This window comes from Aplidium turbinatum, chromosome 8 (assembly GCF_918807975.1).
Source record: "Aplidium turbinatum chromosome 8, kaAplTurb1.1, whole genome shotgun sequence".
Lineage (NCBI taxonomy): Eukaryota > Metazoa > Chordata > Ascidiacea > Aplousobranchia > Polyclinidae > Aplidium > Aplidium turbinatum.
Genome location: NC_137479.1, coordinates 24,199,516 through 24,221,636, shown reverse-complemented (window position 1 = coordinate 24,221,636; position 22,121 = coordinate 24,199,516). Strand labels below are relative to the sequence as shown.

Genomic DNA, 22,121 nt, shown 5'->3' with positions numbered 1-22,121 from the left:
ATGTAACTTAAATAGCGGTACTGCACACATTTTTACATTTTCTAGATATTTAAACTACAGTGCAGGGGACTAAACATGGAGACTAATTTTGAAATTTTATCAATACTTTTTATAGGCTAGCTATGATACGAGTGGATTAACATTTATGAATTAATTTTAGAATGCTTTTGCTGTTACCTAATTTAGATCATAGGCATGACAAATGTTGGAATACTTTTACCTTCTGCTGGTTCCGAACGAAGCAAAAAGAGAAGTTCCAGTTCATCAAAGAAAAAGAAGGAAGCTTCAACAGAGCCCACACCCAGTATAAATCCTGGTGAGAAATAACTTTCCTATGATGATCAGCAAGTTGTAAATCCTAAAAACCTTAGCAAAAGAAAAACGTAATTTGGTAAGCTTTGTAGGAAGACTATTTAGGTACCCCAGGCTGCATGATCAATATATTGTTTTAGAGAGAATGCTATCTTGGGTATTTTTTAACCAAGTCATTTTTACAAATGCTAGATAGTATTGGCTTTGCTTTAACCATCTATCTGTGTTTAGTTCAGGTCTGTATGATGTGCATATAATTTTGGCTTGTCCAATAGGCCAGGTTTTATATCTAAGCACATATATAAATAACTTGTTAACATCTTTAAAAATCAGATCACTGTCAGAAAATCAGATTGTATTTTACCTGAAAGCAAAATAGTGGGCACCAACTTGGAAATTTCATTTTGCTTGATTGAAACCACCAAATTATGATCCTTAATGCTTGCACTTTAGAGGTGACGGAGTCAGATTTATTGGACTTCTGCTTGGAAAATAAAACTATAGATGTACATAAAATAACAACTGCAGAAAGTACAACATAAATATGTATCTGTGCACTGAAAGTACCAACAGGCAAAAATAAAAAGTTTGAAAGCATGAGACGTTGAAATAAGGGGCAAGAAATCTGTCACTTTCATTGCATTGTATGATTTTACATTATTAATTGTTGAGTATTCACTAAACATAATACATAAGAATTCAAAGAGGATAATTGCATTAAACGGCATTAACAGATCTCATGACTCATGAGGTGGTATATACACATAGGCAAAGTACAAAAAAAATTATCACGTATATACAGAGCAAGAAAGACGAATGCCAAGCATATAATTGTTTGTTTGAGCAAGTCATAAGTCACTGTGCTGTTTTTATCTTTTGTGGTAAATTAAATATTTAACTATAATACTGTATTTTGTTCATCAGATGTAGATAAAATTGTTGTATATATACATGACAAGGACATTACGTGGTGTCGAAAATGTTTGATATAGAATTTGCTTCAATGCATTTTTTGTGTCAAAAATAAATGTAAGATGTTAACTTTGGCTACGCTACTCGGCTTTGTGTGCTCGTGTTACATGACAAACTCTACTGAAGCTTTTATTTGGATCAATACATTGATGTTTCCATGTTTTGTGTTTCCTTTGGTAGCCTAATGCTTAATTGAATAAAGTGAATTACAATCACCACATTTCATGCTGTGATGGATTTCATGGCCTGGTAGAGTTGGCAACTATATGGCCTGATTTATTGAAAAGAAATGTCTTTTATCATGTAACACATTGCGGAGTTATAATTTTAATTTTGCATATGTTATATTATCAGATGTGCCAGCAGTGACCCCCAAAAAAGACAAAGTAAAACCGAAGAGTTCACCGAAGAAAAAACGAGCTATCCGTATTTGTATTTTAGCTTTAATTTTGTTGATCATTGGAGCAATAATTGTGCTTGTGTATATGTTTGGTAAATAAAAAAAAAATTTGCATAGATAAAGTCGTGCGGAAAGTTTTTTTTATGTTGTATGCTATGCTACACTGTCATAGCTAACTTTACACTGCTTGGATATATAACAAATAATAATACTGGTGTTGCAAGCACAGCAGTACTTTTTCACTTTTCATAATAAATTGCATAATAAAAGCAGTGGAAAAAAACGAAATAAAATGCTACCTAAAGAAAGCATCAACGGAAAACAAATTCCAATATTGTTTAATGGGTTACATAGCTTGAGTTGATTTTTAACATTTTGTGCCATTAGCTACTATGTTATTACATATTTAAGCTCTTTTGATAAACACAACTTGTTTTTGTTTGGTTGTTATTGAATTTAGTTCACGACAGCAGTGCTTAAATCTAGTTTTTTAACACATACGGTAATTATTATGAAAATATATAAACATAAATTAATTATCCAATCTTAGCACTCTTTGCAGTCTGGTGTCATGGTTATTTTCCTTGGATACTGTAACGAATCATTACATACTTATAACAGAGTCTAAAACGTTTTTGGCATTTCTTATATTCTTGGCTATTAAAACGAAAGCACTTCATGCCAAACATAGCAGAGGTCTAGAAAACCATAAAAATGACAAAACGCGAGCGTTGTGTGCTTAAGACGGAAATAGAATAACCAACCTAAAAATTTTCGTGGTCGCTTCACCTTGGTTGGATTTTTTCTGTGCCTATCCATTAACTTCTTACAAAAGAGTTATTCATTTTATCTTCTTACCAAAACATGGTTTGCCTATTTACATTTTGACAGCACTGGCCGCCCCACCAAATTACTGTGATAATGTTTTCAAGAGTCCCAATGACCAGTTGGAATTGCAGATTTGTCAGCGTAAGTGTATTTTTGTGGGTGTTTGTGAGTGTTTATATACACTAATGAGTAGCCTATTGTAAACAGTTTTTAGCATATGCATAATTGCATAATTATTGAAGTTACTGTTTTTATAAAAATCTTGCTGTTAGAGCTTAAATTGTCATCAGCTGCTTCTCAATAATTATATCAGAATATCCCATCTAAAAGTTCACTAAATCATCTTTCAGAGTTTGTCTGTGAGTTTGATATATCAGCGTGCTCAACTCCGTGTCCGTTTGGTTACAATGAGGGAACAGACCGTTGTCCCAACGGCTGCACATGTGCAAGTGATGGGACACTCTTTCAAGGGGATATTCAATTTTCTGAAGATGAACTTCCCAATATGTTACAGGTACGTTATGAGTGAAGGAGTTGTCAATTTAAAAGCGATGGTACAAAAATCCGGAATGGCCCGTTTCGGCGAGTCCGATTCGGCGGGTTTCCCATTCGGCGAATTTTTGAAAGGAAGTTATCGGGTAACGTAGCCTAATTATCATTGCCGTTTTTACATCGTTTTAACGTCTCTAAACGTTGAAATCGTGCAGATGAAAATAAAATGTTTAAATTAAAATTCGTCATGTTTATGTTGAATAGTTAAAATGATTAGTTTGGATCAACAAATGTTTGGCCTACTATCGGGTACCGTAGCCTAGTTATCCCGACCAGCAGAAATTGACGTTTTTACATCGTTTTAAAGTCGCTAAACGTTGAAATCATGTAGAAAAGGGAACTTTTGCTGACTAGGATACGTTGAAACTGAGAAACATTCACAGAAGCCCTTCGAAGATTATAGTTGCAACAATTTGTATAAAACAGTAAAGCTACAGAAGTAAAGTAGTTTTGATCATACGAATTTTAGTACAAAAAATAAAAAGGTCTGGCAGCACTGCTTCTAAAAATATAGTTAGGCTAGGTAATTTGATGACAAAAATAACTAATATATTCTAAGTTTGCATACAGACGGTGACGTAGGCTTCAAAGAACCCAATTAGCTTAACAGTTCGTATTTACATTGATTCAATGTCTGAATATTGAACAATATTCAATCGTTGGATTTGCAGAAGGCGTCGTTGGATTTTCAAAAAATTGCCGAATAGGGAACTCGCCGAATAGTAGCAGACCCCAAAAATCAATAGGTTCCATTCACGATTAAATGCTTTTAGGTTTTTCTCCAGAATACAAGTACAGTACAAGATTTGGTCAGCATTCCATAGCAATAAGTAAGCTAGTGAATATTATTTACATGATTCAGCTAGCACAATTGCAACATATGCAGACATTGCTAAATCAATGTCAAAAGGACTACCTTTGCTAGCTTTTTCATCTTGCGTTTGAGGCCGTCACAGGTCATGTTGTTAGATGCAAGCATAGCAGCCAATGGATGGTGTGTTCTTCGAGTGTTGAAAGGTTCACATTGGCCTATCTATCCCAACCTTTGCTAACTGAGTGGTTGTTTGAGCAACCAGTCCTGAGAATATAAATAAATAACTCAGTTGGTTAAGCGCCCGACTTTGTGCTTGAAGAAACCACAAGATCGTTTAATTCTGATTCGGCTCTTGGACACAGAAGATGGAACGATGCACAGAACTCCAACAAGCCGAAACTTCACTCTGTCAATTCGGTGACCGGGCCGCGAAATTTTTTTTCCCACGAGATTTCTGTCTGATTGATTCTAGTCACTCTAAAAGTAAGATTTTCCGAAAGTGTTTTGAGAGATTGGTTGATTCAGATTGCGAAATAACTATTTGCCAATGAAATTCTGCAATGATAATAAAATATAAGCTTTCCCTAACCCTACTTTTTTTGAAAAGCTCTTGTGCACCGCAAAAATTAATTTAAAGTAAAAAAAAGTTTGTCTTCGACGGGCGTCGAACTCTCGTTCTCACGATCACTAGGCAGAGGATGAAACCACTGAACCAACCGTGCCAACGAGAAAATTTGCATTCACACGGTTTTAATACAATCTTTTACCAAAATATGTAAATGAGACAGAAATCTCGTGGGAAAAAAAATTTCGCGACCGGGCCTGCGTCCGTGGTTCAAAGTCTTCACGCATGCCCGGTTGATACAAGCATACCGGTTCATACAAGTATGCGAAACTGCTAGGACTAAGCTTTCTCAATCCGAAGATAAAGATTCAATCAACGATGTTTATTGATATTTTACATCGAGGTTAAAGGATATGGCCCCTGGTGGGTGCATGCAGTTTTTCAAGTTTTAAAATGTTTATAGTTGAACTGAAGCTTGTTGCATCCTCAAACAAAATGTAGCGTAATTGAGTAATGTTTTACAACTTATTACTTGAAGACAAGAATCAAATATTGTTCAGCTGGAATGAACTTTTCTTGTTAACCTTTTAAGAATTTATAAAGCAAAGATGAAGAGTGCTTTTTTATGATGCGTGGTTTAGACATATGATCTATTGCAAGATGATAACAGTGGAGTATCGTTATTTTCCGGAAGCAACGCCATAGTTGCTAATCCGTACAAGAGATGGAGCAGGAAAGGAAAGGATGGCTATTTCAAAATATCCTACGAACCTTGCAATGAATGTCGTAAGTAACATGATTTGTTGGTTTCATATTCGTTTATGCGTTGCTCGCCACGTTTTGGCTGTCAGACTAGTTGCAGTCGTGTATCATTACCCACAACTCATTTCCACAATGCTGAGTGAGACGCAGTGTCTTTTAAATTCTTTAGTATCATCCCAAGTTACAAAAACTGAAATTTAGCGATTCACAGACGGGCACTCTATTTGTTCGGTCGATTGTTTTTAAAGTATTTTAACCTTGGCCGTGGCAACTTTAATTAAAAAAAAAAAAAAGTTGTAACGTATTAAGCTTGCAAAAAACTTTAAAAAAAAGCACGATTATTTACGCTGTAAGTTATATCACGTGCAGCATCTTATTTGAAGCAAGCAATCGATGGTGCCTTCGAGATGATAAGTAAGGAAACATGCGTTGACTTTGTGGAAAAATCAACCGAACGTCAAACCATTTATTTCACAATGGAGGATGGATGTTTGTGAGTTTCTTTTATTACCGTAGTTTAACTTTTGCTTCTCAAGCTTTAGTGCTATCAAAATATTTATGAGTAGCCTACCGCACGAGACTTAGTCGAGTTCATCAGTAGAGCAAGAGCTTGCGTGATGTTTAGACTTTTGTGTTCTCTTTATTCTTTTTCTAGCGTAGGCTAGTCCAATCGGACAAGTTTGATAACTTACTCACATTAATAGGATACCAATAAAATTAAACTAAATTACTTCTTTTCAACTTTGAAAGCTCTAAAATTGGAAAGCAAGTTGTGAGGAAAGGCAGGCAAGCAGTTAACGTAGGCAGCGGCTGCCAGCAGCCTGGCGTGATTGCTCACGAGTTGTTGCATTTGATTGGTTTCGTTCACGAAGAAAGCCGCCGGGATCGAGATTTAAGCATCAAAGTCGACTACGAAAATATAAAGCCTGGTGAGTTGATTGACGCGTATTGAAGCTTAGATTGATTTGGAGGTGCAGTGCTAATGCGGAGGGCTTGGAGTTTGATGAGATTGACAGGCAGTGCCGCTTGTATTATGTCTTCTCTCAGTTTGTCAAATCTACTTTATTGTCGCTGCGTTTATGTCAATGAACCATGGGATTGAAGGCCTGGATTCTGTGGCCTTTTTTAACATTTCAATATTAAAAATTCTTGCGAAACACCCTCTAAAAATGTTGTCTACTAATATTTAAAATATAATACATGTAACTGATGTTGGGACTTCTTACGTGATTATTTGAAAGTATCGAAGTAAGCAGGAAAGGACTTAACATGTTTACACACAAAAACAAATAATCTAACGTTTTCGGCCTTCATTGAGCCATTATCAAGTCGAAAATGTTTGGTTTTGTTCTTCATGTAATGTTTGTGTCGGAACAAATCGTGTGTTCTTGCTTAATTTTATATTTTTGCGAGTACATCAAAACAAACGCACTTGATATCAAGGCTCTATCCGTTGGTTTAAATTAGAAAAAAATCCATTGTAGACCATATTTGAAACTATTATATTATATAGTTGATCATATAAACATCACGACTCACATACTTCTTTTGATGCTGGCTTTCAGAGTTCAGATTTCACTTCAAAAAGCTTTCCACCAAAGGAATATTACCTTTAAGATCCGAATATGATGTTGAGTCAATCATGCAGAACAGTGGTTTCGCTTTTAGTGAGAGTACGGGTTCAACGATCTTAAATCTTTTCACAGGTAACTTAAGTTGCCGCTGAAGGTTATTTGTTCAGTCTTTGCCTCAAGTAACTGTGGCCTATCGGATCGGTGTTAAATGCATGGCCAGCCCTTAAATTTATTGGCTGTACAAACCCGCTCTTTATTTCATACAGATCTTCTGACATAGGCGCCGAGTTTTCAAAATAGCTGGGCGTGCGAACACATACTGTCACGTCATAAAAGTCCAAGATCTAGGCTTCCTAGTTCCTACTACTATACATTGCAAATATCTAGCGATAAACTGCGCTATTGAACCGAGCTTACATTGAATCTACAATTAGAACAGTTATATAACGAAGGAGCTGAACTGCAACTCATGACTACCAACGGTTTCATCCGGCCAAACCAACACGTGTGCACAGTTTAATATCAGTGACGCAACAGACGCAACTGTGATGATTGAGACGACAAAATAGAGCATTTTGGCAGCAGAGTTCATTGATAACGTCGTTTGAGAGAAAATTACTCCTTTGAAGAACAATGCTACAGTTTTTTCACTGATTTAACATCTGGCGATGTTAAAACGATGTAAAAGCAGTGGAAATTGCGGTCAGACTTTTGCCCCAAATGAAGTTCCTCACAGGTTTGCGCAATTTACTTGATTTATAGCACTGGGCTACGAGTGGCAGAGTGGAGACAAACGTCGCGGCTGGACACTTTTGCTCATTTAACGGCGAATCAACGTTGTTTAACGTTGCATGAATGTAACAATGGCAATAATTGACGAAAACTAATCGCTTAGTTAGTAGGTCTAGTAGGGCCTATCATATGGCGACAAAACCCTGCGAATAAGGTAAGTAGGCTAGTATCAGACGGTGGCAGATGGTTACAGAAATTTTGGGACTTGAAATTGCATTAAATTTTTTTTTTAATTCCTGAAATGTCCGGCGGGCGCGGCCCGCCCGCCCGGGACTCGGCGCCGGTGTCTTCTGATATTACTCCTTTGCATCTCCCGATATCATTCTACGATCTACATCTCCCGATATCATTCCTCAACATCTTCCTATACCATTTTGCCACATAATCCTATATCATTTCTCCACATCTTCGTATATCTTTTTTCCGCATCTTCCTATACCATTTTTCCACATCTTCCTATACTATTTATCCACATCTTCCGATATTATTTCTCCACATATTTTGATCTTTTACGATTTCATTCCGGACAACAATGTTCAACCTTATGCGTTTTCCTATGGCAACACACTCTTGGCTATTACATTTCTGTCTTCAACGTTTTTATCAATATAATATTATTTTCATTTGTTTTTTTTAATGTCCTTATTTTTAGGACAATCGGTTGAATATCAACGAACGCATCTAACAGAGACAGACTACGCTGAGGTCAACGCGTTATACAAGTGCGAAGGTCGGATTCAAAACACTACGCCTAGCCCTAACACTCCTGCAATTACTCCCCCCACGCCAAGCCCTATCACCCCTGCAGTGCCAACACCGAGCCCCATCATCCCTGCAGTGCCGACGATGAGCCCCACGACCCCTACCGTTACCCACCCTACCACTTTAGTTCCAACCCGTTCAACCACCCCTGCCGTGGCAAGTCAAACCAGTACGTCTGAAAGATCTGCTTTAACCTCACGGACCCCTGTCAGTGCACTATCCACTGTTCCAGGTAGGAAAAACTAATGTAATCTACATAATGGGTAGGCCTAAGCTGGTTGGAGTGATTTTTGTGGTCACGCTGTACAACTTACGGCTTCTTACGTGCAGGAGAAATTCATTGGGCGGAGTGGGGCACGTGGGAAGGATGCGATGTATGTGTGACCGGAGCACAGGGATCCCGAGTACGAAGCTGTGAGAATGGGGTTGCTGTCGTGAGTACGAATACCCTTGTGGCCTACAGCCACCCAGACTATATTTCACGTACTGATTCATTGTGGTAAACTTTGTCGTTGCACTGTGAAAGTTTTTTAAAAGCTTAATCTTGGCAGTGTCGCATACTTTTAGAGACTTTGAGCCACTGGCTCGGTCACTGAGGCTGACAGAGTAAAGTTTCTGCTTGTTATTGAGTGTTGTCCGTTAATTATTTCATCAACTAAGTGCCGCTTATTGGAGAGCAGTTCTTGAAATGCACACTCTAAGATCGAATCAGTGCTGATTATCTTGAATGTTTTCTCGGTAGTAATATCGGACGTTTAACCAAGTGCTTTTCTAACTTGTGAGTGTTTAAAAACTTATTAGTTTAGTTGGTTTGGGTCTCTATCCTCAAACTGAGAAAAATTTTGAAAGGTTATTTCTGGCAGCTTTGATAAAATGCATGTAAAGTCTTTTTTCTCTTGTAGCCTATTTGATTAAACTGTTTGTAAAGAGCCATTTAATATGAGGTTTATAAATGCTTTGAAAAAAATAAAATAAATAAATAAATGTTTTGAAGTGAATGTATAAATGGTTTGACCGCATTTGAATTGAATCAAGTTGTAGCCTAATGCTTCGTGGGCTTCGAGAAATGTTGCTAGCCTATAGTATATAAGCATCAGACTGTAGTTGCATTAATGCAACCATGTTGTGAAAATTTTGTCGACTATATCTGTCGCTGGTGAAAGGGTTTGTCTTTGAATTCTATGTTTGCTGTAGGAGTGCATCAAAAAGTTTGATTCGGAAAATTTCGAAAATCTCGATTGTGCTTTAATCAGTTGTCCGGGCAACTGGGAGGAATGGGGTTCGTGGAAGCAATGTTCTCGGACGTGTGGTGGTGGACTGGCTTTGCGGTAAGTATGCAACTAATCACCTTGAGAACAATACTGAGCAGTGAGCAGGCCATTCTAAACAAGGTGGTCACTGCTGTATAGACTAATGTAGCCTACTAGGGTTGCTGATTTACAAGCGTAATTTTCATTTCCACCAAACGGAACAGAAGGCCTGCTTACTTCGGATGATATCAAAGGCTGTTCTCAAGTCGCTTGTTGGTGGGAAACAATGGTGATGACGGGTGGTAAAGTGATATACCATCGGCTCCCAAACGTTCAAACGAAAAAGATATCGGAAGTGATTTTTCTACAGCCTACATAATTTGACACTCATGTCCAATGCGCTATCACTGCATTTGATATCGTGCGTAACCTGTGTATTAATATCACACGGAGAAAATATTCACTGAGAAATCTTAGATCACATGCATTTTCTTGTCCTTTTTATCTTCAACATGTTTTTCGCTTAAGCACACTCTTCAACAGTAATGGCTTTTTTTCCAAATCAGATCAAGAGCTTGCGACCTGGCATTCTGTGAAGGGGATGCAAATCAAGCGAAAAGATGCAACTCTCAAGAATGTATCGGTAATTACAAGAACTGTGATTTGGCCGATCGGAATGTATTAAATTCCAACTTTTATAAATGAAAAGAAAACTAACCACAAAAAACATACCAGACCAGAAAAGCCATAAAGAATTCCTCTTGCAATTGAAAATCCGTTAACTGAAACGACTTACCATTAAACATCCATCTAATGAAACAGGTTCACCTCAATGGACCAGCTGGGTGGAGGTGGATGAATGCGATCACACTTGTGGTGCTGAGGCCGTCCGAGTGAGCAAGCGACAATGCATTCCTTTCAATGATGACGCATGCGATGGTGAAAAGACCAGAATAGAAAAATGTAAACTCTCCCCATGTCCGGACGACGCTGCGGTAGTTCCTGGTGCTGACACGGAAGTTTCGGATTTCGGAACTGCATTGGAAGATGCCGGCATCGGACAGCGTATGTAGGCCCTATCACATTTGTTAAAGCACAAATTGAATCTTTCCCCTCGGACTGAGTAAGACTCTTCTTTGAACATAATTTCAAAAGTACCATAAGTAAATTATATTTTCACACATAAGACGATTTCTACCCTCTAGGAGTCACGTCTAAAACCTAGAATGTTTTTTCCGTTTGCCTGAAAATAACGGGCCAGTTTGCAAGATAACCTAGGCTGCAATAATTCATTGATATTCAACTCGATGGCGATGGTGTTGACAGGTCATGCGGTATTTTATAGCTGTTGGTGCCGTCTTTGAAAGACCACCTTTAGTGGTCCCGAAAGTGCTTTGTCAAAGTTCGATTGGTACAAAATGGGTGTTTGGAGACTTCAACGGAGATGACAGGGCTGATGTTGTTTGCGGAAGGGACAATGGAAGATTGTGAGAAAGCTTTTGTTAATCTTAAGTCAAAATTAGGTTGCCAAGTACAAACTGCAGAAAAAGTGGTTTGGCAAACATCGAAAATTAATCTGTTTTCAGCTGTAAAAGAATAAAAATAACTAAAATTCAATCAGTTTTGTCATTAAACATGAAAACTGTTTAGCTTTCAAATAGTTCATAAAACATTTTTTTTTAATTTAAATATTTTTCTTCCCAGCCTTAATTCATGCTGTGCGTTGGAGCATGGTTGGAGGCTCCGTTTTTTACAAAGTGATCTTCGAAGCAGTGGCGTGGACAGGGAGTACTTTTGGACCCGAAATGTTTTAAGGGCCCGAAAACTTTAAGAAACTACCGCGTGTTCTTTAGATAATTATACACATTAAATTTTTCTTAAACGTGTTTTGATTTGAGGTCCGAGGATCACTTTGGTAGCGGAGCCCAAATTATCCTCTTAATGACCCTCCTTTGCAGTCTGTCTAAGTTCATTTTAAAGTTTCTTCTCAAAGCAGCAGCCGGTTATACACTCCGCCCTCCATGGGACACAAACTTTTGACGTCTACCGATGTTCTGACAATCCACCTCATGTGATATTTTAACCAACCCTGCTCACACCAACATCTGAACCGAGTAGCTTTTAGGGCAGGGGTGTGCAACCTTTATTAAAGGAGGGCCATATATAAATATCTGGGTGAAACCGCGGGCCGCACGTTTATTTAACATATGCTTTCTAGTAGTTGCAGGCACAAAAAAGTAGTTTATTTTTGTTATTGATCTTATGGCATTATTATAGGTGATCTCCTTGCAGAAATATTAAGTTAAGACGCATAAATTTCTGAAGAAAACTGCTATTCAAATGTATTGTCACACCGACTACGAGTTCAGTGAGAAATTTAAAGCTGGCTTCTTTTCCCGACGACTTTTTCCAAATTTACTTTAATGGAAGTGCTCGCAATTCGAAGTCCATTTTCCAAGTGTTTGTCTGTCAGAATCGATCGATAGGGCGATTTTACGACGCCCATTTTAGAAAAAAATTGTTCGCACAAATACGTTGAGCTAAAAAGAACCATTTTTGAAGCCATGAATTTTTTCAAATGTGAAAAGTCATCTTGGTAGAGATGTTTTCGGTAAAAATCAAAAAATTGAGGACTTCTTTCCGCAGTTCGTAAAATCGTTGCAACATGCAGCCTTTGCTTAACCAACGCACCTCGGAAAAGTAAAGTAGATAATTATTTATGTGTCATGTTGAGATCATCCAGAAACTTTTAAACTGACGATGGTTGAGCCCTCGTGCTCGAATGAAATTACTGCCTTAACAACCGGGCTCAAGACGTGTTTGAACTTCAAGGATTTTGCGCACAGGTTTTGCTGGTGAATGATACAATGAAAAATTGCTATGTCATCATCGATTTTTCTCTTCCTCAAGGTAGACTTCAAGAGACCTATGAGTCCAATGCCAGTTCCGGACATGGATCGAGCACCATCAGTTGCGCTTCCGCATAAGCTGGACAAGTCCAGTTCGAAGTTGTCAAAAGCATCAATTCAGTAAAGATGTCAGCACCAGTTGTCGTGCCCTTCATTGACTGTAATGACAGAAGCTCTTCCCTTTCGTTCAAGTCTTTGTCCACTCCTTTTGCAAATAAGGCCTACTGTGCTGTGTCCTTCTGGTCCGTACTTTCATCGATCGCAAAACTCCATGAAACAAAGTTCTTCACCTTATCCCTGAGAGTGTCACTAATATCACAGGCAAGATCATCGATACGCCTCGCTATCGTCCACCGTGACAGACTTATTTTCTCGAACTCTTCATTTTAGGGCACATTTCTTCTGCGACATCGATAAGACACTGCTTCACAAAGTTACCGTCAGAATACGGTTTCATAGTTTGAACTATTCTCTGTGCAATTCTGTGCCTATGATCTACTGACGTTCCAAATAATTGAATACAATCGGATGAGCGGTGGCCGGTGGGAGATTTCTAAAATGGTTAACAGAAGGTGCGAAATGTACAATAATCCGCTCTACAATGAATTTTTTGCACGTAGACTACCAGACTAAACTAAAAACACGTTTCGCGGGCCGCACACAATTCAAAACTGGCACATCTTCGCGGGCCGCACAATTTTTCTTTGCGGGCCACATTTGGCCCGCGGGCCGCACGTTGCACACCCCTGTTTTAGGGGAACGGGGTTAATCGTTTTTTCAAATTTAACTTTAGCCCTGGTTTTAGGATACAACCGTAGGCCTACATTCTAGGACTCCTGGAAAAAAATCTTGAAACTTCTGTCCAGTTACAGTACCTACTGGCTTCAGTTTTGGACTCAATTTTTTTTTTTCTAGAGGTTTGTTGTATCCTAAAATCACGGCTGAAGTTGAAATCACCCCCCTACCTTACTTTAACATAACACATGACCAGAAATTACCTTCGCAGCCAGGTCGGATTAACGGCTGAGTCATCTGTCATTGAAAAGATCGATACCGAGGGAAGACTGAATGGTTGCAGCAGAGGAACAAAGTTTTCTGCAGATTTTAATGGGGATGGCTTTGAAGATTTGTTATGCAAAGACAGAGATCGAAGGTGTGGTAACTTTGCATACCGGTAACTATTGTTAGTATAGCAGCGGTCGTGTATCCTTAGACACTTAGACAGCCATGTGCAACCCAAATCCGTCCCTGGGTCAAAATTTATGTTGTCTTTATGAAAGGGTCACAACTATGCTATAACATGTCTTAGAAAACTATAGTTTCAAAATATTCAGTGAAAACACTAAACAAATGCATAAACTGCCGTTATAATTTTCTAAAATAATTTTAATACGAGGTACCGGTATCATTATCGAGTGCCAAAGTTAAAACAGTGGGCTAAAAGCTTGGCTTTTCGCCATCAGTACCAAAGTTTGAAAAATCTGTCTCATGCGCAAGAATCCGTGATATCTGAATGTAACAGTTTGATGTCATCTATCGACTTTAGTGTTGCCAACGTAAACTGTTTCTTGGCATAGTGCGCATTTTGTTGGTAAATTTATTCCAATGTGAAGTAGCTTAGAGGTGGCTTTGATGAGTTTAATTGCGCGTTTAACAGCTACTGCGATACGCTTTAAACATAGAGATCTTGTGTTTCACAGCTCGCTTTCTGTAAAGCTATGGGAAAACGGACAGTTCTCTGAAGGTGTGGTCTATGAGGAAGACTTTTGCCTTAAATTCAGAGATGAGCTATATATTCTTGACGTTGATGGCGACGGAAGAACAGATATTTTATGCCATCACTACGACGAAGGTTACGAAGTGGTGCTACGCCCTGTGAAGTGACACATGAACTTTCACGTCGACGAAGGTCATTTCGTTTGAGGAAAGAGAAGATAAGTGATGGATAAAATCTGCAGATGAGCTCGACGACCACACGGTGGTAGAGTCATTCGTAGCCTACGTATGGCTATTTGTGCAGGCTTGTGATCAAGGAGAAACTAGCTACCATACTGTCTTATCAAACTTATTGTGCAATAAACTTGTGACGTTTACAAAGTACGTTTCTTTGCGGTATGTTGTATTGAGGTCAGAGACTGTCATAATATCACATGACATCCTTGCCCTTGGGTCTTCAACGTCATCGCACTTTGTATCACCCATTAAGAAAATGACGTTTTGATCGGCGTTTTATAAGCGCAACGAAGCATACTTTAGTCATACATGAAGTATTTTTAAAGACCAATGCAAAAATCCTCTTGGCGCAGGCGTTTGAGCAGGAAAACCCGCCCTTGCCATGGGAAAACGAATGGACATTGGACAGTTGGTGTTTCATCGAAGTCAGCTGCTAGAAATCAACTTGTTTCGTTGTTTGCGCTTGTTTCGTCTTTCTCGTTTCTCTTCCTTTATGCGTTCGATTTTTTGTCGTTTTGCTAATCTGGCTTCGAGCTCAGGATCCTAGAAATATCAATAAGATAATATTGTTTCTACACAGCGGGGCAGCAGCATAGACACGACAATACAACAGAATCTTCAAAACCATTGCAAATATATCGCTATAAAAAAAACATCTGAAACACATTTTACAGTACCTTTCCTTCCAAAATTAAATCCTTTCGTTTGTTGATTTTCTTATTCTTGCCAAAGTCTTTACTTTCGAGATTCTGAAAATCAAATGGTATTAATAACAGAATGGCAACGTGCAGCGTTTGCATTCCAAGCAAACGAACAAAATCTTTTGACTCTATTGTACTTACAAGTTCAACTTCACGTTTCATAACGTTCACCTTCGTCAAAATTTTAAGAACTTTGTTTTCCTCAACTTCGTATTCTTTTAACTTTGCATCTGGAACATGATTCAAAGTACAACATCTTGAATTCTTGATGACTTAGGGTAATAATAGTATGGTGGGCTGGGTGGCCCAGAAATTAACCGGGTTTTCAATTGATTTATAGCTTACGTCAGTTTTTATAAGAGTCAGATTGACAATTCCAGTTATTAAAAAAAAAAAAAAAACGAAAAATGCATGACATTAATAACGGAAGAGTACGTACTGGAGATTATAAACCGCATGTTTCAGCGGAGGCTACACATCGGGCTCTTCTGATCTGGCAGTAACAGGGTAGCCATTTGTAACGGCTATCGTTTATGTTAAAATCAAGTCACGAGAAGTTATTAGCCTAAAACCCGTATGAAAACGCTAATGCTCTACAGTTCACTTACTTATGTGTTGTTCTATGCTTTGTACGCGATTGATATCGAATTGTGTTACCAGAGATACGGCCAACCCAGACCTGCCTGCTCGAGCGGTCCGTCCAACTCTGTGTATGTAGTTTCTTGCTAAGCCCGGGATGTTGTGGTTTATAACTACCTAAAAACATACACAACAAACACAATGAATGACGTCATTTCAAGCCCGCGTATGAACGGCTTTAAATAAAGTTTGAGTCAGCACCAAAATATATAACCTTTCAACCTTCAGTTTGTAACCTTTCGTAAACGTTGAACTAACTTATTAAAGAAATGACGTTTCATTGATTCTCCCTGAAATGCCAAGAGGCAGAAGCAGAGTACAGTACATTGGCCTACTTACTTGTACAACGGGTATATCTAAACCTCTTGCAGCCACATCAGTAGCTATCAACAAGCGCGCCTTGCTGGATTTAAACCTCGACAGAGTGCTCAGTCGATGCTGCTGCTTCATCAGTGAGTGAAGTACAACACATTGGAAGCCTGCTTTGTACAGCAGCATTCCCAGCAGTTCGCAACTCCTGTGATCAAAACCACAAATGAAACTGCGAAACGAACGTGGCAGATAAGGCGAGCTTGAGTATGAGACAAGTTTTCGGCTTGTTTACCTTCATGTTTTCACCATTTTTGAAACGACTGGTGTTTGATGTGGTAAAGTTTTAACATATTAGCTCATTGAGATGTCATAATGATGAGGGGGCCACGGCTCTCGAAGTACCAAATACCGAAAATTTGACGTATTTCGAACACTTCATTCATCGTAGACTAAATTGCTCTAGACTAAACTAAATTGCTGTCAATGCGATGATTTTTTATGATCATTTCGAAGAGTCGAACGGGTATTAGCAGCAAAAAAAATCATTGAACAAAAAGCAGTGTTTTAGCAAGTTGAAACCGCAGAAGTTAGTCGGATTTGAGACACGTTATAGGCTTGCAATAAACGTCCCTAAATGTAAGAAGTTAGTTACACGTCCTACTGGGTACTAACTAGGCTACTAATATATGTACATTTTAAGGGATACTAGATTTTTGCGTTAATTTTGTAAGCATGGTTGCTTCGCGCTGTCCGGTGTTGAGGGTGAAATTCATGCGACAATTTAAGCTGTTGGTCAGTAGCACAAAATGGCATTTTACTTATAGAATACAATTTAAAGCGAACGGTTCGATAAACCTGATAATTTTTATGAGGCAAAGATGAATATTTCCCTTTCATTGGCACTGCTCTAAACTATACTGAGGGTAGCCTTGTACAAACTAGGGATGGTAGTGCAAACAGTACGGTACTTTAATTAAAGCTTACAAACTTCGGATTATATTAAATACACAATGTATCCAGCTGCACCTCTATACGGCCGCGCAGTCACTAGGCTACTCTATAAAGCAGTGATAGCAACACATATCTGTGATTGATACAGCAATATATAAAAACACGCGTTAATATTGAATATTTTTTGAAGAGTGAAGTTTATGATCAAACAAATTCAATGAACACATATTCCACAAATATCATACTTGCAAGTTTTCGTAAAAATCATAATTGAATGCTTTGGATATTTTTCTAGCAAGTCTTTGCAGATATACACAAGGTAACCATCTCTCACTTCCTCGGGTACAAGAATGTATCGTTGATCTAGTTGGTCCACAGTAGACACTCTAAAAAGAGCAAAAGTAAACAGCCAAAGAAATTTATTTGGAAAATAAGCTCGTGAAAAATGAGATGGTTATTCAAGTATATAGTGTGTTCTTTCCAGAACAGGGATCAAACTTGTTTGTGAAAAACACGGGTTCGCATATCAGCAGCATTTATTTCACTTACTGATTATTTGATTCCCAGAAAAATGGTTTCTTTGTTGACAATTCTTTTACCTCATTTAAGGTGTCAGTTAATGTTGCACTGAACAGTAGGGTTTGTCTGCAAAATTAAAAATAGAAATCAGACTAACAGTGGACTCTGATAACATAAATTCATAGTTTTGACATATTAAAACAAACATACCTTTCTTTGGGTAAGGTTTCAAATATGACATCCAAATCATTCGTGAAATCACCATCTAATTTATCAAGTAACCTATCAGCTTCATCGAGTATCAAGAATCTATTAAAACAAAGTATGTTTTTCAAAAGTACCATAACAGCGGCCTAAGGTTAGGAAACTTTAAAGTTTTAAATACACAGTCAACCCCACTTAAATTGGACAATACCGAGACCAAGGGATGTTGGTCTAATTATTATGTAAGTAGCCCAATAAAAAAGGAGTTACAAACCGCACAGAATAGTGGATTTAAATCCAACGAGAAATGCTTCGACAAAGAGAACACTCCAATTAACTATGAGACCAGGCAGGGTTCTGTATCCATACTCAATAATATACTCAATCATGTCCCTTATTGTTTTGGAATAAAGTTTCAAAGTCATCACATTTAGAGCTTATAATTTTTTATATGTCAATGCATTGAGAATTAATACGAATTTCAATACATTTTTTTTTCTTACTTTATTTTATTAAACTTAACGGTTTTCTCATTGCTGCGTATATGATCAGCCAATCTTCCAGGAGTAGCAACAACAACATGAGGCTTTTTTTCCAGCAACAAAGACTGTGACATCATATCTGAAAAAAACATCAAATACTAACAATATTATGCAATACTTTATTTCAATTACCGCTATCGTCCTCTAGGCTCTAGCTCAGAATAACTCACTGAGACACCAACTTGAACCAATGAACCTCCACGTATCCAAAAATGTCATTTAAACTTTGTAAAAAAAAACAACATAAAGTAAACTACAGTTTGATTAGTTATATTAATGTTACACAGTTACGGTGATGCTACAAACTTGCAATATCTGATAAGTAAAATTATATATTATGCTTGCTGCATAGCGTCATGTCTACGAAACGTCTTTAGTTCTGATTTAGAGTACACCATAGATCTTTCTACCAGTACCTTCTCTCAACAAAATAGAAATTAAAATAGAAAAAAGCAAATGTAAGGAATAAAACGAAAACCATAAATTGGACATGTCTTGATTGCATAGGAAACCAAATAACTTCAATAACACTAGTCAAAAGTTTTTTTATTTTCTTGCATGGACTTTGAGAACTGATGTAGGTTAATTCTGGGGTGCTGAATCCAAATCTGAGCTCATATTTCCTCTATCGCATCATGTTCCTGGTCAACACAAGAAAAATTGTGTTGAACAGTGTAAGAAGAATAAAAAACGAAATAACTTACCCATTCCTCCAACAATCACGGCATGGCGTAAATTTATAGGCTTTCCTATAAGAGAAAACTGTTCTCCAATTTGATATGCAAGTTCTCTGGTCGGTGTAAGGATCAGACAGAACACACCATATGGATCTTCTGAAAGCTTTTGTAAAACTGGTATGGCAAATGCAGCTGTTTTTCCACTTCCAGTTTTTGAGCAACCAAAACAATCATTTCCTGCAATCAAATTAGTACAGCAGTTGTATTGCAGGATTATTGTTAAAAAGTATTTTGATTTACTTTTAAATTTCAACTAAAATCAAGAACAAAAATAAGTGACGAATGACTTTCATTGTTGCATCACCAAAAGTCAACAAAGTAAAATAGTATTTTTTATTCCTTTTGAAAAGCTCAAAACAGTTTCAGATCATAAACATTTTTCCTGGCACATATTATATACCATGCATGAATTTTAAAAGCAACACTCACCATTCAGGATGGCTGGGATGCAGTTGTATTGTATAGGGGTAGGTCGTTTGAATCCCAAGTTACTCAAATGATTCAGAATCCAATCATTTAAATTCAAATCCGTAAAATCGCCTTGAGATTCCATAATTAGTTATTGGGTACAATTATACAAAAATGACTAAAAATAGTCTACAAAACAAAATCTTTTGGTGGAAATTGGCAATGAACTACTCATTGTACAACTCCATCAGGACTACAATCTGATGCACTGCAAAGTAAGATACCGTAAGCAGTCGCCTCGGATGGAGATTTAGCCTGGGCTTGCAAAGAATTCCAAGAGAGAACTTTATGGGTGCAACCTAATTCGTACCATGAACAATTTGTACCGTCAGTTCGTACCTTGAAAAGATCGAGAGAAAAAATAAAAAAAAGCCAAAGTCGCTGATCGCAGTTTCCGCAAACATTTTAAAAGGGTTATGGTTAGGGTATCGGATAGGTAAGATCGATAAAAAAATAGAACATCACTGATTGCAGTTTCCGTTTTTTCACAAACATTTTAAAATTTCCGGTAATGATCCTAAGAGTTTGCTGAAGTCACTGATCGCAGTTTCTGCAAACATTTTAAAAAGGTTAGGGTTGATCGGAGTTTCCGAAAACAATTTGAAAGGGTTAGGGTGTTTCCGCAAACAAACAAACTGAAAAGATCGAGAGAAAAAAATAGAACAAAGCCAAAGTCGCTGACCGCAGTTTCCGTTTTTCCGCAATTTCAGCAAACATTTTAAAATTTCTAGTAATGATCCTAAGAGTTTTTGTTTGTTTGCGGAAACTGCAATTAGCGACTTCGGCTTTTTTTAATTTTTTCTCTCGATCTTTTCAAGGTACGAACTGACGGTACGAATTGTTCATGGTACGAATTAGGTTGCATCCAAACTTCATCACTACGTTTTTTCCACAATATCTACCTTTGAATTTATTACAATCTTTGAACACCGCATCACTATTGCGGCACGGTATAACCTATTAGAAATAGCAGAGAATATCACACAATATTATAAAAAAAATTTGTTTAAATATACAAGCAGAGGCTACAACTATCCTATAAGGTAACAATAGTTTCTGATGTCATTGTTACTCTATATAACGTGAATAAAACTTTATGTGCAAAAGCCAGAGAATTATATAAGTACCGGTACATGAACAGAGGATTCATATAAGTACGAAGACAGTAGCGACGCTACTTTTTTGTAGTTGGGCGCCACTACATTTCTGTTGGAATAACGACTGCAGTACAGTAGCAGTATATACAATTTTTTTTTTCAATTTAGACGAGAGGGTTACATTCTTTCAGTCGCACTCTAGCTATTTTCCAATTAAAAATTTAAAAAACTCATTTTAGGAACTTCTTATGGAAACAATGCATGAAAAAATCAAATCAGCAATCATTCGACTATTTTGGGAAACTTCAAACTACTTTGACAAAGCCACCACGACTTTGAGTACGAATTTTCGGTGTTGGTGCCATCACATGAAATGTCGATATGTAAAAAGTCAATTGTGGAGTTTTTTTAGGGCTTTCCTAGTGCCAATTTATAAGGCAGTGGCTATTTAACCGGCGCCGGTCTTTGAATCTGAAACACTATTTGACCGGTCTTGACGTCACTATATAGGCACTTCTTTCTTTTTCTCTTTCAAAGCAAAAGACGAGAAGAGTGCCTAGGGTATATAAGTTCTAAATTCGACAATTATGTTCAATTGATTCGGTGGCGCGTAGGATACGTCTGCGGCTGGTGTTCCAGAGGGAATGAGTTCGATACTATGCGGAAGCGTTTTTCTTTTAAAGTTTTTAACTAAATTTTGACCCGAAGTGACTCAATCGTTAGGCTGCTGCATTTTTGTGGTCAACTTTTAATTTGAGTAGCCTACAGCCCAATTTTTTATGTCTTTTCAACTATGAGTAATAAATTTAGAGTTTTTTAATTTTCTTGAATAATTGAGAATTTCTCTGGATAATTTTCCGTTCGTCATAAGCATTACATCAATCAATCATTTTATTTTTTGTCATTAACGCGTCCGGGACGAAAAAGATACTAACTACAAAAATCGATACAAACCTACCAGCACGTTAACGAACAGGAAAAGGTGGCAAAACCTTGAAAGGTTTAAAACGTGCCTGAATGAAAAATTATGTAGTAGGCTATATATCAGTAGTTAGCACGGCCACTTTTGCGTCGTTCAGCAAACACGGTCACATCCTCTTATGACGAACGAAAAATTATCCAGAGAAATTCTCAAATTCAAGAAAATTAAAAAACTCTAACTTTATTTCTCATAGTTGAAGACATAAAAAATTGGGCTGTAGGCTACTCAAATTAAAAGTTGACCACAAAAATGCAGCAGCCTAACGATTGGGTCACTTCGAGTTAAAATTTAGTTAAAAATTAAAAAAAAAAAACGCTTCCGCATAGTATCGAACTCATTCCCTCTGGAACACCAGCCGCAGACGTATCTTACGCGCCACTGAATCAGTTGAACATAATTGTCGAATTTAGAACTTATATACCCTAGGCACTCTTCTCGTCTTTTGTTTTGAAAGAGAAAAAGAATGAAGTGCCCTATATAGTGACATCATGACTGGTCAAATAGTGTTTCAGATTCAAAAACCG

At 37.6% G+C, this 22,121-nt stretch overlaps 2 protein-coding genes across 3 annotated transcripts; one reads left to right on the top strand and one right to left on the bottom strand.

Moving 5' to 3' along the window:
* The first annotated feature begins 165 nt into the window (after positions 1 to 165).
* Positions 166 to 14,582, top strand: LOC145775193 (uncharacterized). 2 transcript variants are annotated; one of them, XM_082586432.1, is made up of 16 exons: positions 166 to 316; positions 1,639 to 1,776; positions 2,576 to 2,653; positions 2,863 to 3,026; positions 5,085 to 5,229; positions 5,575 to 5,698; positions 5,956 to 6,134; positions 6,771 to 6,911; positions 8,224 to 8,565; positions 8,664 to 8,767; positions 9,528 to 9,661; positions 10,150 to 10,226; positions 10,406 to 10,648; positions 10,929 to 11,070; positions 13,499 to 13,645; positions 14,193 to 14,582. In XM_082586432.1, the coding sequence occupies exons 1-16, from the start codon at positions 196 to 198 to the stop codon at positions 14,374 to 14,376; spliced, it is 2,463 nt and encodes an 820-aa protein (XP_082442558.1). In that variant the 5' UTR covers positions 166 to 195; the 3' UTR covers positions 14,377 to 14,582. The 2 variants fall into 2 exon arrangements, with proteins under 2 accessions (XP_082442558.1, XP_082442559.1); XM_082586433.1 differs by lacking the exon at positions 166 to 316 and adding an exon at positions 318 to 391 and having other exon boundaries at positions 14,193 to 14,579.
* Positions 14,583 to 14,603: 21 nt separating this feature from the next.
* Positions 14,604 to 19,721, bottom strand: LOC145775194 (putative ATP-dependent RNA helicase DDX49). The gene is made up of 11 exons (XM_082586434.1): positions 19,480 to 19,721; positions 19,018 to 19,227; positions 18,275 to 18,392; positions 17,778 to 17,876; positions 17,598 to 17,693; positions 17,294 to 17,434; positions 16,125 to 16,302; positions 15,755 to 15,902; positions 15,288 to 15,376; positions 15,123 to 15,194; positions 14,604 to 14,988 (listed from the first exon to the last, which is right to left on the bottom strand). The coding sequence occupies exons 1-11, from the start codon at positions 19,601 to 19,603 to the stop codon at positions 14,872 to 14,874; spliced, it is 1,392 nt and encodes a 463-aa protein (XP_082442560.1). The 5' UTR covers positions 19,604 to 19,721; the 3' UTR covers positions 14,604 to 14,871.
* Between the last annotated feature and the right edge of the window lie 2,400 nt (positions 19,722 to 22,121).

Bases quoted from the DNA above. Each gene is read 5' to 3' on its own strand.
- LOC145775193 (XM_082586432.1), top strand. From the start codon at position 196: ATGACAAATGTTGGAATACTTTTACCTTCTGCTGGTTCCGAACGAAGC. The intron at 5,230-5,574 runs GTAAGTAACATG...TATCACGTGCAG, and splicing joins CGAACCTTGCAATGAATGTC to CATCTTATTTGAAGCAAGCA. The intron at 10,227-10,405 runs GTAATTACAAGA...CTAATGAAACAG, and splicing joins CAACTCTCAAGAATGTATCG to GTTCACCTCAATGGACCAGC.
- LOC145775194 (XM_082586434.1), bottom strand. From the start codon at position 19,603: ATGGAATCTCAAGGCGATTTTACGGATTTGAATTTAAATGATTGGATT. The intron at 17,877-18,274 runs GTAAGAAAAAAA...TTGTTTTAATAG, and splicing joins GTTAAGTTTAATAAAATAAA to ATTCTTGATACTCGATGAAG. The intron at 16,303-17,293 runs GTATGATATTTG...TTTTGATCACAG, and splicing joins ATTTTTACGAAAACTTGCAA to GAGTTGCGAACTGCTGGGAA.